We start from the raw sequence: 16,883 nt of genomic DNA on the forward strand, positions 1-16,883 counted from the left end.
TGAATTTCCACAGGATAAGACTTATTAACGTGCTTATAGACAATAATGACCTGCTTTGGATCAGCTTTTTACAAGTTAACTGCTATATCTGCAGAGTTGTAAATGGCCCTCATCAAAGACAGTGAATGGCTGAGATAAGCCAGATGGATGAGTAGGTAGGGCTCTCGCTAATCAGTCTTCTCAGTTTCTCCTTACGCTGATGATTCAAATAATTTTTGATATTTCTTCACTGTGTGATGTTTAGTATACTCAGGAGTTCAGAGACTGGAGTGACGTTTCTATAACAAAATGTCACCCATTCCCATCTTCTCATTTATATGAGCATAGTTTCCCAGCATTTACTTTGATAAAAACAGAAATTGATGTTCAACCTTGACTCATTCTAGTAATAAATTTACTCATCCACATATGCATGAAAAAAAATTGAAAAATGAAAGTACTCAAGAGAGAGAGTTTTCCAATAAAAATGACTTTTTATGTACATTTAGTAATTATTTGTCAACATTTGTATTACATGTGTTGTTTTGATAAGTGGCATTCAGAGTTACAATGGTAACAGTCAGAAGAACATTTTTTTTTGCCATTGAATTTACATTTAAGTTTATAAACAGTTTTGATGCAGAAAAGTATGATAGAATAATGAATAAAAGATGTTAAGGCATAAAATAAATACAATTAGGATACATTTCTATAGGGCAAAAAGAATGGAAACCTAAGTTCAAGGAGAAACTGTAATTATGCAAACTTTGTGACTGTCAAAAAGCAGCCTGTTCCTTTACTTTTTGAAATGAATATGAATTTCAGGGGATGACAATGAGAAATAATTTTATTTTTCCACATCAATATTAACAGAATGCTAAAGGTTACATTCTTTGCAACCATTCACATTTTGGTGAATTTTTTTAAATGTCAATCTAAAAATGGGCAGGAGGGTTTTACAAAATGCTTTCTGGATATTTATAAGTGAAAATTTGGAAATCCCTTTTATAGCATATCCTTCCTCTGTTTTTGGACCAAAAATCAAGGGTCAGAAATACGGCAAACCCTTTCTGCATGATTAGCATTGGTAAAGGAACCAATTTGTTGATTAAGAGTTCTAGTGACTCCTGGTTCTGCTAGATTTAGGAGCGACATCTCAGAAGGAAAGGTCCTGATGCTTGTGACACCCCTCAGAAGGGATTGGTAGATAGCCCATCAGGTTTTATTTCTTTTTAAGTGGTTATATCTTCACTTTACACATCTTTCTCAATCTCCCCTTTGGAGGCACTCACTGTAAATTGTGTGTGTGTGTGCATGTCTGTGTATAATAACCCCAGACAGATGACACTGTTTGGCTCTGTCGACGTGTAGCTTTCATCAAGTTTGGGAAATGTTTGCCCATTATTTCTTCGGGTATATTTCCCACCTCAATCTCTTTGTCCTCTCCTGGGATCCCAAGGACACTGTACTAAATAATTATATATAATACTGTAATAAGTGTATTAAATATATATGTATATAATATATAAATTATTTAATATTGTCCCACAGGCCTCTGAAGCTCTGTTCATTTTTTTGTTCAATTCCTTTTCTCTCTGTTCTTCAGATTGGATAATATCCATACCACCAAGTACTTCCCATGGCAATCACCATCCTGCTGTTGGGTCATCCAGTGTGTCTTTTGCATTGTATTTTTCAGCTCTAAAATACTTACTTGTTACTTTTTTATAGGTTCTGTGCCTCCACTGTGAACTTCTGTCGTTCCATTCATTTTTTTTAAGATTTTATTTATTTATTTGAGAGAGAGAGAAACAGCATGGAGGGGAGAAGGTCAGAGGGAGAAGCAGGCTCCCTGCTGAGCTGGGAGCCCAATGTGGGACTCGATCCCAGGACTCCGGGATCATGACCTGAGCCGAAGGCAGTTGCTTAACCAACTGAGCCACCCAGGCACCCCGTTCCATTCATTTTAACAGTGTTTGCCTTTATCTTTTAGAGCATAGTTAAAACAGCTCCTAGAAATCTGTCCGGTAATTACAACACCTGGTCATTGGGGGCTTGCCATTCGTGGATTGTCTTTTCTCTTGAGAACTGATCACATTTTCCTAGTCCCTTGCATGTCAAATATTTTGGGGTTGGATTCTGGGCATTTTGGGTATTGTGTTGTGAGACTCTGGGTCCTTTTGAAATGCATAAATATATATATTTTTTGTTTGTTTGTTTTGTTTTGTTTACCAGGCAGTTCTTCTGTCTTGCGTTCTGTGAGCAATGGTTCCAACATCAGTGCAGTTTCACAAACTTTTGCTGTGCTGCTTTGGGTCCTGTGGAAGTGCTATTTAGGGCTAAGTCCGGGACTTGAGCTATGACTTCTATTGCCACTCAGATCTCAAAGCCTCTGGATCTGTCCCACACATGTGCAGGTCCGGGGCAAGACTGGGGCTTGTGCTGGCTCATGCACAGAATCAAGGGATCCCCTGCTCCAGCTCTGTTTCTCTGGGATTCCTGTCACACGGTCCTGCCTGTAAGAGTCTCCTCCCCTCCCCGCCCCCACACCCTGGGCTTCTGGCCAGAAAGATTGGGTTTCTCTTGTAATTTGAGCTGCTCACACTGCCATGGTATAGTTCTCCAAGACCAGGGCCATCCTCAGGGTTGAGCAGCGAGAAGACAGGAGGATGAAAACTTTCATGGGGATTCTCCCCACACTCTGGACCACAGGGACCCCTTTCCCCTGCTCCTCTGGCAGTAATGCGGGAGAAGTTTTCAGTTGCTTATGCTGCTGAGGGCTGATCTGTGGAGCAGCTCTGTTCCCGCAGCCACTCTTGGGAGAGGAAAATGAACCCCCACCCCCGTCCCCCACAAACCACTGGACTTCCTATACATTTTTCCATTACAGGGTTTCCTTTCCAGGTCTTATGGCCAAAAAGAAGAGGGTTCTCGCAGAGATTTGGTTGCCTGAACCCCCTGCATGTTTCCAACTTTGGGTCAACCCTGGAGAGAAAAGAGAAAAAAAAAAAAAACCCAGGAACACATTCTCAAATAAGTCTCCTTTTCACGTTCTGACCGCTTTCCTCAGTTCACCCGCTATTATTTCTCTTTCCGAGTCAGGGAGTAGCTTTTTGAGTTTTGAATGCAGTCTAGAGAGAGGCTGGAGTGGGCGATTCCCTCTTGACCCGCACTGGTAGCCCCCTCCTCCTTTTGATGCCTTATCGTGGCCCCTTTCCCTGTGGCCCCCACACCCCACCACCTTCTTGGTTCTGCGTCATTCTTTTTCTCTGTAGCCCCTTTACGTTGGGCTCCCCAGTCCAAAGAGTGGGAAAAAAAGAAGAAGAAGAAGAAGAGGCGGAGGCGGAGGAGGAGGAGGAGAAAAGAAGAAGAAGAAGAAGAAGAAGAAGAAGAGGAAGAAGAACCTGTAATCTTTTGATGGTCCACGGCTCTACTTGAAAACATCAATTTTGTTACAAGTAATAAATCAAAGTCAAGTATGAAAGTAGACCCCGGGGGCTGGAGACACATGAAGAAGCAGAAGGGAGTTGGGGCCAAATCCATCACCTGGTTCTTCTCAGTCAAATGATCACACTCACATTTGTTACAAATGTCCATGCACAAAACTGGTCCAGTTTTAAAGAACTGATCCTTGGGGGTTTTCTTTTTAAGAGAGTTGCTGAATCTGCTCTTCGACCACATATAAATCTTGCAATGAAAGCCAGTAAGTTTTGAGATCAGAAGGAATTTCAGCAAACCTTCTTGTCTTCATTATTCCTGAGAGACACGGTATTCTTTTTTTTTTTTTAAAGATTTATTTATTTATTTATTCATGAGAGACAGAGGAGGAGAGAGAGAGGGAGAGAGAGAGAGAGAGAAGCAGAGGGAGAAGCAGGCTCCCAAGGAGCAGGGAGCCCGATGCGGGGCTCGATCCCAGGACCCTGGGATCATGACCTGAGCCCAAGGCAGATGCTTAACCATCTGAGCCACCCAGGCACCCAGAGACACAGTATTCTTAACGCTGCAACAGCAGGGTTTAGGGAAGTGAGATACTTTTAGTCAAGTGGTGAGAAATAACTGACCGCATAAAATGCTCTCCCCTTTTCTTCTTTCAGTCACTAAGTGTCTCTGCAGTTTAGATGTGCTACGGCCTAGCCTTCAAAGTGTGGTGTGTGAGATGTCTGTCCTTGGTCATCGTGTTTGGGGGATCGGAGACATGGTGACCTGTGCAATCATGAGTGCACACTGGATGCACATCCCTGTGAGGAGTGCTGGGGAACATTCAGAGATAAATTATAATAACAGTGACACTCAGGCATCACTTTCTAGTTCACAAAACTCACCTCTTCATCTCCTCTGAGCTCTCCAAAAACTCACGTCAGTTGTCATTATTAGGTAGGTAATCCTTCTAATTCCACCCCAGGAATTAGAGCCCACCCTCTGCGCTTTTCCCTTCCCTACTTGCAGCCACCAGCTGTCATCCCATAGGCACTTGGAACTTAGTGTCTAAAACTGAGCTCCTCCCCTTTGCCGGCCACCTGCAAGCCTTCTCTGGGTTAGCACCTGCACCACCCGACGCTAAGGGAAGGCATCCAAGACGTCCTGCCTTCTCTCTTCTCCTCCCAGCCCTGCCGATCCGCGTGGCCCTGTGTCAGATCTCCGGCATTCCCAGACGTCGTCAGACCTTCTCCAATCCTCTACCACCTTGTAGCAAATTCCCACGTCTCCCCTCAGCCGTACCCGCCACTCCTGCCAGCTGTTCATCAATCCTGGGTTTTCCCGTGTGCTCTCAGATAGCTTCCAGTACCTAGTGAATGCTCAGAAGATAATTTCTAGCTGTAATGCCTCTGTGCCTTGGCACATGCCGGGCATCAGCTCAGGGATGCGTTTACCCTTACTTACCTCTCTTCTTCCGAATAATGCTTTGAGAAGGCAATAATGCCTCCTCATCCTCTGAGATTCGGCTCAGCGCCTAACTCAACTTTAGGAGCCTCCTTACTCTCCGGGGCTCACTTGAGTACCCACCCTTCTTGACCCCCACCCCCGTGCACACATGCCACCACAGCATTCCTGTGCACTTCTATTATAGGATTCCTCAAAGTGTGGGTCCTCTTACTCTGAAGTGTGCTTCTGAGAAATGCAGATCGCTGGGAATATGCGGAACAGCTAATTAGGATTGCTGAGTGTGGGGCCCAGGAATCTGTATTATGAAGCCACCCTCCCCTTCTCCCCAGGGATTCCCTTTTTTTTTTTTTAAGATTTTACTTATTTATTTGACAGAGAGAGACACAGTGACAGAGAGGGAACACAAGCAGGGTGAGTGGGAGAGGGAGAAGCAGGCTTCCCGCTAAGCAGGGAGCAAGATGCGGGGCTCAATCCCAGGACCCTGGGATCATGACCTGAGCCGACGGCAGGTGCCTAATGACTGAGCCACCCAGGCCCATCTTCCCCAGCGATTCTGATGCAGTGGGAACCACGGCTCTCCTCTGCCCCGTCTTGGACCCTAACTGTGGCCTCTCAGAGCAGTCTCTGGCTAAGGTTCATTACCACCTAGGTCTTCACTGGGAGATGAGAACAGCAAAGTCATTCAGATTTAACTGGCTTTCAACTATATCTTTGTAAAGAGGAGCAGTGCCCCTGACCCTTGAACAACACAGCTTTGAACCTCGCAAGGCCCCTTGGTACGGATTTTTTTTCAGTAAATACGGTACACTGCTGTAAATGTAGTTTCTCTTCATGATTTTCTTAACATTTTCTTTTCTCTAGCTTACTTTATTATAAGAATTCGGTATATAATGCAAAGAGCATACAAAATATGAGTTAATCGACTGTGAATGTTATTGGTAAGGCTTCCAATCAACAGTAGGTAAGGCTTCCAGTCAACAGTAGGTAAGGCTTCCAAGTCAACTATGAGTAGTGAAATTCTGGGGGGAGTCGAAAGTTATATGAGGATTTTTGATTGCATGGAGGTGTTGGTGGTTCAAGGATCCATTGTACTTGTTTGTTTTTGAAAGCTTTATCGAGGTACAATTTTGCATACCATAAAATTCACCCATTTTAAGTGCACAATTCAATGATTATTAGTGTATTTCCAGCATTGTGCACCTGCCACTATGAACCTGTGGTAAATCATTTCCCTCACTTCAAATAGAAATTTTGTGCCTGTTCATACTCACTTCCCATTCCTATCCCCAGCCCTAGGCAACCACTAATCTATGTGCCATCTCTAGACATTTGCTTTTTCTGGATAATCATATAAGTGGAATTGTACAATACCTGGTCTTCCGTGTCTGGCTCTTTGACTTAGCATAATGGTTTTTTTAAAGATTGTATTTATTTGACAGAGAGACAGAGAGAGAGAGTGCACAGGCTCGGGGAGTGGGAGGGGAGAAGCAGGCTTCCTGCTGAGCAAGGAGCCCGATACGGGGCTCAGGACTTGATCCCAGGACCCTGAGATCATGACCTGAGCCGATCAAGATGCTTAACCGTCTGAGCCACCCAAGCGCCCCATCACTTAGCATAATGTTTTCGAGGTTCATCCATGTTGTAGAATGTATCAGTACTTCCTTCCTTTTTCCTGCTGAATAATATTCTGTTGTGTGGATGCATTTTGCTTAACCATTCATCCGCTGATGGACAGATGGGTGGTTTCCTTTCATGTTTTGGCTATTATGAATGATGATGCCATGAACATTTGTGTGCAAGTTTTTGTGCATGTGGACATATGTTTTCACTGCTCTTGAGTAGATAACTATGAGTGGAATGGCTGGGTCATATGGCAAACGTATACTTGACTTTTGAAGAAACTTCCAAACTGTTTCCATAGCAGCTGCACCATTTTACTTACTTCCCACCGGAAGTGTAGGAAGGCTGATTTCCCCATATCCTCACTGGCACTTCTTACCATCTGTCTTCTTGGTCACAGCCATCCTAGTGGATACAAAGTGGTATCTCCTTGTGGGTTTGATTTGCGTTTCCCTGATTATATATTGATGTCGAGCATGTTCACATATACTGCTGGCTATTTGCATATTTTCTTTGGAGAAATGTCTATTCAAATATTTTGGCTATTTTTAAGTTGGAGTTTTTGTCTCATTTTTGAGTTGTAAGAGTTCTTTATATATTTTGCACACAAGGGGAGCAATACATGTATTTTATGGAGGGACAGAAGGTTCCTGGAAACCCTTCCCAGGCTGTGGGAGCCTAGTGGGATCTCCATGGTTCCTCTTTTCCCAGTGCCAGAATGTGGCCCTTGGGGACCTCCTAGAAGCACCTTTTTGAACTACACTTCCTCCATGGCCTAAACAAGAGCAAACGGGCAGCGTGGGGACACAGGAATGAAGGGTTTCCCCAACACCACAGGAGCTTAGAAAGGGCATGGAGTGACCTGGGAAGAGAACTTCTTTTCAGTGAAGGGTCTTTGCTTCACATTTAGCTAAGAGAGTTCACACTCCATGATAGGAGAATAAAATAGGGATCTGTCCTGGTCCCACTCCACATTCAGACTCTGGGATTTTATGGCTCTCTCCTCACCCAGCACCACCACCCCAAGTCAGGGCGCAGAGCCAGCCTTCAAGATATACTTAGACCTCCGCCTGGCCTCAGTTCCCACTGGGTTCTTTTCTGCTGAAATGGCCCAGTTTCCTGCCACCTGGCATCCTGGAGTGCTGGACTGTCCCCAGCAGCCAAACCGTCCATTCCTGAAGGAAATCATGGCCCCCTGAGGAATCTGTGTCTCATCCGTCTGTGTAGCCCCAGCAACCGCACAGAACACACCTCAAAACACAGTTGCATACAATTCTCTTAAGTCAGTGAATGAAGAAGAAGGAAGCCATGTTTCAGAAGTGAATTGAGACTCCCATGGGTTAAGTCATCTGCCCAGAGTTATGGAGGCTGCCAGGTAAGGGGCTGGAATCTCAAATTAAGGTTCTCTGATGTCAAAATATTTTTTTCCATGATATCAAGCTATGAGTCCTCACCTCTAATCTTCAGAGATTCCAACTTAGAGGAGAGATATTTGGATCAGGGAGGCTCCTGAAAAGTGGTAACACCAGAGTGGAGAGGGCAAATGGAAAGGGGAGATCCTTTCTACATGTGGTTGTTCATTTTGCCCTTCTATACCCCACTCTGGATATGGTGGTGATGACAGGAAGTAAATGGCAGGCAGTAAAGAGAGGTTACCCCCGACCTGTGGGGCAGTGGGTGGCCTCGCGGAGGAGTTGAGATGCAGGGTATGGGTGCAACAGTGCTGGGAAGGACCCCAAGGCAGTGGGAGCAGCAGAACCGTGGTCTAAGGGAGGGGGAGGGGGCATGTTTGGGATGGCATGACTTGTCTCTTGACTGGGTCTTAGGAACCCGGTGAGGTGGAGAGGGCTGGGGTGAGGTCCTTTCCCAAGTCCAGCTGAAGACAGTTTGCCTTTTTTCTCTGCACTGGGATCTTATTAGAGGCTTTGGAGGGTTCCATTGACTAATCAGGATCTTGTGTTTTCTCCAGTTTTGTGAAACATTTAAGGTGTTCTTTTATTTATGTAACTCTCTGATCTTTCCTATTCTGGTTTTACTGTTTGAAATTCAGAGATTCTTGAAACTTCTTTGCAATAAAAAGAAAATGATGGCTTTTTTTTTTTTTTTTTTTTTTTTTTTTTTGCTGTTTGGTGAGAAGCTAGCCCCAGAAATGCTCACTAGGAGAGCAAGCAAAAGATATAAAGGCAGGTGCCTTGGCAACATGAATATATTTCTTAGAAAAACAACTCCCTGGCTTGACTGAGCAGGGTCTACTTCCAGCCCCGTCCCAAGACAGCTGGGCAAGAAATGTATTTAAATCCCCCTTGATTTACTACCCATGCGCATTGTGTTTGGCAGATAGTGGGAACTAACTGACTAAATGAAACCATCATATTCAATGAGTCAATCAATGAATGAAGGAGTGAAGACCGTGGTTTTTTCTTCTACACATAACTGTTACCCCATCAGTGATGGTGAACCACACGATTCCTTCCCCGAGTGACGGGTAGCTTCTGAAGAAAGTAAAGAAGGTAATGGTTATACTCACAATGGTAGTTCAACAAATACATATTTTTTAATTTGGGCAGATTTATAGAGAAAGTACTCCATTGTGACTTTACAGTTTCGAGAGAGCTCCCATATAAGCCAGCAGCCCAGTCTCACCATGAGAAAATGTTAGAAAGTCTTCTGCCTCCTGTCACTTCAAATCTATCTTCTTTTTAAGCTTAGATTCATAATCTTTGGAAGCCCTTGGATCTGGGTCTCCCTTATAGAGTCTGACGAGAAATGCTCACCACAATTATTTCTGCATCTTTGGCTTGGTGAGGAGAACCTCAACCAGCAATCTAGAACCTGGAAGACCCAGCCATTGTGAACACGAAAATATTACCACAGTAGGGTTCTCCCTTACTTGTTTTACGAACTTGCTGTGCGGAATTTACAAAAACCCTTTGGACAATGTGGAGTTTGAAACACCTTGAAGTCCTGAAGAAAAAAGGAACTGTGGAAAACGCGAGGTTCACATTCCAGAGAACAAGGGCGCCCTTGTGAATCATGGGAGGAAGCCACTGTGGTTTTCAGAGGGAAAAACTAACCCAGTGTCTTCTTCGAAATGGAATCTGCTCCTGTGAAAATCTGGCTTGCCACCTGATCTGGGATTATGCCAGTGAGTGGGTAGGCAAGGGGAAAGCAGTGAGTGGTAGCCTATTAATTAGTCAATCAAAAAATATTTATAGAATTCTCTGTGTCCATGGCCAGAGGCAGGACTCAGCAGGAAATACAAGAAGAGTAAAAGGTGGAACCTCAGCCCATGAAGGGCTCAGACTCGTCTCTTGGGAGGCACGGTGTGCATGTGCTAACAGAAAACATCGCACAAGACAGTGTTTTAATTGAGCAGGGTGTCTTATAGGTACTGAGAATGTAGCACAGACACATAGGCTTTTATTCTGGGCTTATCACCATTTACTCTGTACCCTGGGGTGTCAGTTTTCAAAGCAGCTATGAACGTTGCTTTTTATAACTGGTTAGACGAAGTAGTTAGGTCTTACCGGACCCCTTACCATGGAGCACAAGATGATTTGGATGAGAAAATATGAGGGATGAAGAAGTGTTGTCTTCCAAACGTGATTCCACAGAGATTGGGCTTGTATTCTTAGCAGAGGACTATTTAAAAGCAAACAAGTCATTATAAAAATGCGCAGAGGCCTCCAGTTATAGGATAAATAAGTTCTGGGGGTGTCATATGTGCAGCAGGGTGACTGGAGTTAATAATACTGTGTTGTATATTTGAAAGTTGCTGAGAGAGGAGATCCCAAAAGTTCTTACCGCAAGACAAAAACTTATAACCATGTGTGGTGAGGGTTCATTGAGCCTATTGTGGGGATCATTTTGCAAAGCACAGTGGTCACCCTTCATCCGTGGTTTTGGTTACCTGCGCTCAGTCGTGGTGGGAAAGCAGGGGAATCCTCTTTCTGATGCCACAAGGTCCATAGCAACCTCATGTTGTTGTCATGACGCCTGTATCACTCACCTCACTTCATCTTGTCACATCGGCCTTTTATCACCTCATGTCATCACAAGAGGGAGGGTGGGTACAGTATGGGAAGATGTTTTGAGAGAGAGAAAGGTCGTAGTTACATAACTTTTATTACAGTACAGTATATTGTTACAATTGCTCTATTTTATGATTAGTTATTGTTAATCTCTTACTGTGCTTCATATATAAATTAAACTCTACCATAGGTATGTACATAAAAGAAAACACCTGGTATATGAGGTTTGGCACTATCTCTGGTTCCAGGCTTCCACTGAAGGTCTTGGAATGTATCCCTGGTGGATAAAGGAGGACTACCTTATACATATATCAAATCATTATGCAGTGCACCTAAAACTAATACACTATCTGTTGATTATTTCTGAATTTTTAAATGTTTGGGGGAATGTATGTGACTACAAAACTACTAATTACTACTAATTATACCAAATTTTCATTTTATTTATTTATTTTAAGATTTTTATTGATTTATTTGAGAGAGAGCAGGAGCAGGGGAGAGGCAGAAGGAGAAGGAGAAGCAGCAGGATCCCCCCCCTACACCCCCCACCCCTGACACGTGGCTTGATCCCAGGACAACTGGGATCATGACGTGAGCCGAAGGCAGATGCTTAACCGACTGAGCCACCCAGGTGCTCCTGAAATTTTCATTTTATAGTAACCCTTACACATGGACTTGAGAAAACCTCTTTTAGAAATCTTGGTGGAGGGGCACCTGGGTGGTTCAGTCAGTTAAGTGTCCGACTCTTGATTTCAGCTCAGATCATGATCTCAGGGTGTTGAGATCGAGCCCCACATCGGGCTCCAAGTTAGGTATGGAGCCTGCTTAAGATTCTCTCTCCCTCTCCCTCTCCTCTCCCCCTCCCCCTCCCCTCTCTCTCTTTTTCTCTCCTCTAAAAGAAAAAAAATTTTGGTGGAATAAGTGTGTGAACAGAGGAAAATGAAACACTGAAAAAAAAATTTTAAGGGTATAATTATAAGGTATGACCTGAAATTTTTAGCTAGTCATTTCCATTGGCCAGGTTTTTTTTTTTTTATGGTATATTATGTTATTTTATTTTACTTATTTATTTATTTTTATTTTTATTGAAGTATAGTTAGTTTCAGGTGTACAACATAGTGACTTGAAAACTCTGTTGGCCAGGTTTTTAGATGATCGCTCAGCATTTAAAATACACAAAGACTTGATATAGTTTGTAGATCTGTATCCACTGAGAGCAAAACAAATGGATGACTTCATAACAGTAGCCAACTCGTTTGTCACCGACCATTTGACAGACTTTGTATGCCTTTCTACACATGCTTCTAGCAACCCTACGTACAGGTAGTAACTAAAGCATAACAAAACTAAGTTCTTCCCCAAGACCTTCAGCTAGTGATTCCAAAACCAGGGCCCCTCTAAACAGCCCTGGTTAAAAATGGACGAAATGGGGGCACCTGGGTGGCTCTGCTGGTTAAGCGTCCGACTCTTGGTCTCAACTCAAGTCTTGATCTATGGGTCGTGGGTTTGGGCTCCGCATTGGGCTCCACGATGGGCATGGAGCCTACTTAAAAAAGGGGGGAGGAACAGCGGATGGAGGCCTGGCGGCGGTGGCGGCTGGGCCGGAGCGAGCAGGGGTTCGGCGGCCTCACCTGTCCCCACTCTCTGGCGGCAACCGGCGGCGGCGGTCAGCGCGGCGGGCAGGGAGGGCCGCCGCCAGGTGTGCAACAGAGGAACATGGCTCAAGAAACTAATCACAACCAAGTGCCTATGCTTTGTTCCACTGGCTGCGGATTTTATGGAAACCCTCGTACAAATGGCATGTGTTCAGTGTGCTATAAAGAACATCTTCAAAGACAGAATAGTAGTAATGGTAGAATAAGTCCACCTGCTTCTGTCAGTAGTCTGTCTGAATCTTTACCCATCCAGTGCACAGACGACAGTGTCCTGGATGCTCAGTCACCGCTAGACTCCACATCTGCATCTGTGTGGCCAAGCCCTGTATCAAATCAGTCACTTTTATCAGAATCTGTAGCATCTTCCCAAGTGGACAGTACATCTGTGGACAAAGCAGTACCAGAAACAGAAGACCTGCAAGCTTCAGTATCAGATACGGCACAACAGCCATCTGAAGAGCAAAGCAAGTCTCTTGAAAAACCAAAATAAAAAAAGAATCGCTGTTTCATGTGCAGGAAGAAAGTGGGACTTACTGGGTTTGAATGCCGGTGTGGAAATGTTTACTGTGGTGTACACCATTACTCAGATGTACACAATTGCTCTTACAATTACAAAGCTGATGCTGCTGAGAAAATCAGAAAAGAAAATCCAGTAGTTGTTGGTGAAAAGATCCAGAAGATTTGAGCTCCTGCTGGAATACAAAATCCTTTGACCATCTGCAAACTAAAAATTGACTTGAGGTTTTTTTTCCTAGTCATTGGGAATGTAGAGCAATGTATCTTGCATAGACCTTTTAATCATGCATGTCATCAGAAGAATAGATTTTCGTTTTTGTTTTGAAAATGACTCTGAACATTTATTTCCATTGCAGTTTCTGTGGCTGAAAAGACTTAAGTAAACTTTACAAGTATTATCCTTTTAAGATCATTTTAATTTTAGTTGAGTGCAGAGGGCTTTTATAACAAATGTGGAGAAATTTTGGAGGGCTGTGATTTTTCCAGTATTAAACATGCATGCATTGATCTTGCAGTTTATTTTCTCATTGTGTGTGTACATAGCTTTTCTCTGCAGCACAATCTCTGTCGATGGCGCCCCTCAGGGCACAACTAGTTACCAGTCACTGAATGTATCTTCATCCTTACGGCTGCTTCTGGGTTTTCATTAACAAAGGTTCTACATATGTTAGCATATAGTTTCTTTGCACCCACTATTTATGTCTGAATCATTTGTCACAAGAGAGTGTGTGCTGATGAGATTCTAAGTTTGTGTGTTTTTAAATTTTTTTTGAGCGAGGGAAGGAAAAGCTGTAAGCATTTCATTGCCGACTGCAGGTTTCTTTCAGATTACATTCATTGGTCTGTGTGTATACAATATGAAGAATGATCTGAAGTAATTGTGCTGTATTTATGTTTACCCACCAGTCTTTGATTAAATAAAAAGGAAAACCATAAAAAAGGGGGGGGCAAAATGATTGAGACCTTATAAATGTTTGCAAGTGTGGGGAACTCTCCCTTTCTGGAAACTACTGTGAGAAAGAATAGGAATGCTGTCTCTCTTATTGTTTTAAAGTAGTCATTGCCTATTGGCAGAACATTGGACGTAAAACTAGTGTTAGGAACTGAATATCTGTACTTTAAGGATGGGTTTTATAAAATGACCAATGAGGCAAAAATAATTTTTAAATAATGACAGCTATCTTTTCTCCTAGGAAAATGCCTCCAGAACACCTTAGCCTTTCAAGATAATATATGAGAGAATACTCACTGGCTATGTTCTTACTATAGTGTGTGAAATATTTGTAAATGTGTGCTATTGGTGTGAAAGGAGTTTAAATTGTTTAAATATTTAGAATCCTAACTGTTTTATTTGAAAAAAAAAAAACAAACAAACCCAAAATGTAGTTTCTAAACTCACCCAGAGATACAATATGCAATGCCCATTTTCTTATCTTTCCCACACCTCTTGAAAATCATTTTTAGGGGCGCCTGGGTGGCTCAGATGGTTAAGTGTCTGCCTTCAGCTCAGGTCATGATCCCAGGGTTCTGGGATCGAGCCCCGCATCGGGCTCCCTGCTCAGTGGGGAGTCTTTTTCTCCTTCTCCGTCTGCCTCTCTCCCTGCTTATGCACTCTCTCTCTCTCTCAAATGAATAAATAAAATCTTAAAAAAAAAAGAAAATCATTTTTAAAGAAAACATTTGAGGGGCATCTGGGTGGTTCAGTCAGTTAAGCATCCGACTCGATTTCAGCTCAGGTCTTGATCTCAGGGTCGTGAGTTTAGGCCCCACATTGGGCTCGGTGTTGGGCATGGAGCCTACTTAAAAAACAAAAACATCTGATCAACCATGAGGTATATCACAAACCCCTGAGGACAGAGACCCCAGAAACTTCCTCCAGAAGGGAAAACAAAGGTTATGTCAAAAGGATGAAGAATCAGAGAATCAGAATGGCTTTGGACCTGCCCACAGTAACCTAGGAAGCTAGAACAAGATGGAGCAGTGCCTTGAAAATTCTGAGGAAGCCTTCCAGCCTGGACTTCTACACTCAGCCAAACCACCAAACAAGGGTGAGGGCAAAATAAAGATATCTTCCGACTTGCACATTCTCCAAAAAAAAGTGTCCTTTCATGTACCTTTTCAGAAGACAGTGCTCTGAAATTAAGAAGACAGTTAAGGAAGTACACCAAGAAAGAGGAGGCTACAGAATCCACAAAGCAGGTGATACTACATTAGAGGGAGGGGAAGAAGGCCCAGGGGTGAAAGTGTAGACAGATCTCTGGTCACAGAGGTGCTGTAGGCCTACAGAGCTCTCGTGCTCTCGGTGACTCTCCAGAAGAGATAACCTCTGAGAAGAAAGACCTAGTGGCATTCCAGATGTGTTTAGCCCGCTCAAAAGGAGACTTCCACAACTGGAAGAAGTGTTCAGAGGTGAATAATTTTTAAGTACGTAGAAAACTGAGAAGCTGAACCACATGGCTTCGGGAAAACAGGTTGTGCAAACAAACAAACAAAAAAAGGGAGACTGATCTTAAGAGACATCATGACTCAGCTGTGAATAGTCATAATTGTGTTGACACTGATGATTGGTCACACAGACATTGTGACAACAGTACCAGGGCAAAAGAGAGTATAGGCGCGTATGGTGGTGAGGATTAGGCAAACAGAATGTGAACCCTCTTGGTTTCGGTGGGAACTCAGTGGATAATGCCTAGAATGGAAGAAAAACAAGCCGTAAAGATAGAAGCACGTTGCATACAGATGAGGTAATTACCGAAAGCACTAGCTCAACTAATGGAAATCAGTTGATTCTCACTACAAAAATGGAAGGGGGCAGCCGGGGGACTGTTGTGATTTTGTAATAAGCCTTGTAGAACTGTTGACTCTTTGAATTCTGTGCATGCTTAAAAGTTAAACTTTAAAAGGGGAAAAGGGAGGGGAGAATTCAAATGAGAAAAAAAATGACAAGATGAGGTACACGTCCTTTTATAAAGGAGCTCAAAAAAGAATACTCCCAAATTAATACAAAACAAGGAATTAAGATTCACCTCAAGTGTAATTTCCTAAAACAGATCATTAAAAAGAGAAAGTCATGGACTTCTGTGTTCCTCCCCCTTTTCCTTTCCACCCACCCAAACGCCCGGCCAGATGATTATGTTTATCTGCTGTAAGACAGCGATTATAGGGGACCTCATCTTGGGGTTGGCTTCTGCCTGATTCGGAGGACTAGACAGTGGGGGCCAAGTTTGAGCCTCATCATCTCTCCTAGGCTCTCTCTTTTTTTTTAATTTATTTATTTTAGAGGGGGCAGAAGGCAGAGGGAGAGAGAGAATCCCAAGCAGACTCCCTGTTGAGCACAGAGCCTGACTTGGGGTTTGATCTCACAACCCTGAGATCATGACCTGAGCCGAAACCAAGAGTCAGACGCGCAACTAATTGAGCCACCCAGATACCCTTGACTTAGACTCTTGATCATCTGGCTGTGTGTCTGGCTTCTCTCTGCTCCTCATCTGATTTTTAGAACATCTGAGGTCCAGCCATCTTGTATCCCCCTCTTCCGTTGGCTTCCTGGCCAAGCGCATCTGTCCCGTCCGCCTGGCTCTGACTCCTTCCTTACCCCGACCTTGCTGTCTCCACCCCCTGCCCTGTCCCTTTCCTCAGCCTAATTCTTAATTACTGGCTCCTACCTCTTCATGAAAACTTGGCTCAATCCACTTTGAAAAACCAAGGCGAATGGGACTGCCCGGGAAGAATTTGGAGAATCTGCTGTTCTGATCTTTCTTCATTCTTGAGAACCAGGAAAGCTGCTGAGGGCACATGTGAGGAGAAGCCTGTGCATGTGTTTTGAGAGAAGAGGGTACAGCCATCTTGGGCCCCATCATTCTCCCTGGAAATGCTATCATGTCTATTTCTGAGATCCTGGTGCATTCTTTCATTTATATGTTCTTCTGTTTCTCTTAGAAACTGTTCTAAAATTTTAAACCCAGAGGCATCTTTCCAGCTTCCTTGCATGAGCTGTATTTTGATCTCTTGAGAGGCTGTGACAAGACTCCAGTCCGTGGTGATTTTACACCAAGTGACATCTGATTCGCTTTTAAACTGCATTCCATACCAATCAGCCCAGCCCTGCAGTTTGTGGACTAACTCCTGTTGTCTCTCAACATATGGAGCGCTATTAGATAGTGTGAGTTTGAGTCTTGTCAAGGAGGCTGATTAAGCC

General features: G+C 43.5%; 2 protein-coding genes across 4 annotated transcripts in view; both read left to right on the forward strand.

Annotated features, from left to right (window-relative positions):
* CAP2 (cyclase associated actin cytoskeleton regulatory protein 2) overlaps positions 1-16,883 on the forward strand; it is a 134,889-nt gene that overhangs the window by 7,670 nt on the left and 110,336 nt on the right. Inside the window, exon 1 of one of the 3 annotated variants that reach the window (XM_027602920.2) lies at positions 9,487-9,628. The exons of 1 other annotated variant lie outside the window; for it this stretch is intronic. Coding sequence is in view for 1 of the 2 variants with exons in the window: in XM_027602918.2 (XP_027458719.1) it covers positions 15,371-15,429 (59 nt within the window). In the remaining variant the exon portion in view is untranslated. Of the gene's footprint in view, positions 1-9,486; positions 9,629-15,290; positions 15,430-16,883 lie in introns of those variants that run through there. One more of the 3 variants, XM_027602918.2, reaches the window with a different exon arrangement.
* LOC113927212 (AN1-type zinc finger protein 6-like) lies at positions 12,107-13,579 on the forward strand. The gene is made up of 2 exons (XM_035728619.1): positions 12,107-12,596; positions 12,690-13,579. The coding sequence occupies exons 1-2, from the start codon at positions 12,231-12,233 to the stop codon at positions 12,852-12,854; spliced, it is 531 nt and encodes a 176-aa protein (XP_035584512.1). The 5' UTR covers positions 12,107-12,230; the 3' UTR covers positions 12,855-13,579.

Source organism: Zalophus californianus, chromosome 7 (genome assembly GCF_009762305.2).
Source record: "Zalophus californianus isolate mZalCal1 chromosome 7, mZalCal1.pri.v2, whole genome shotgun sequence".
NCBI classification, from domain to species: domain Eukaryota; kingdom Metazoa; phylum Chordata; class Mammalia; order Carnivora; family Otariidae; genus Zalophus; species Zalophus californianus.

What these genes read in the sequence shown, in the direction of transcription:
- LOC113927212 (XM_035728619.1), top strand. Translation starts at nt 12,231, where the DNA reads ATGGCTCAAGAAACTAATCACAACCAAGTGCCTATGCTTTGTTCCACT. An exon ending in CAGAAGACCTGCAAGCTTCA is followed by an intron (nt 12,597 to 12,689) that starts GTATCAGATACG and finishes ATGTGCAGGAAG; the next exon opens with AAAGTGGGACTTACTGGGTT.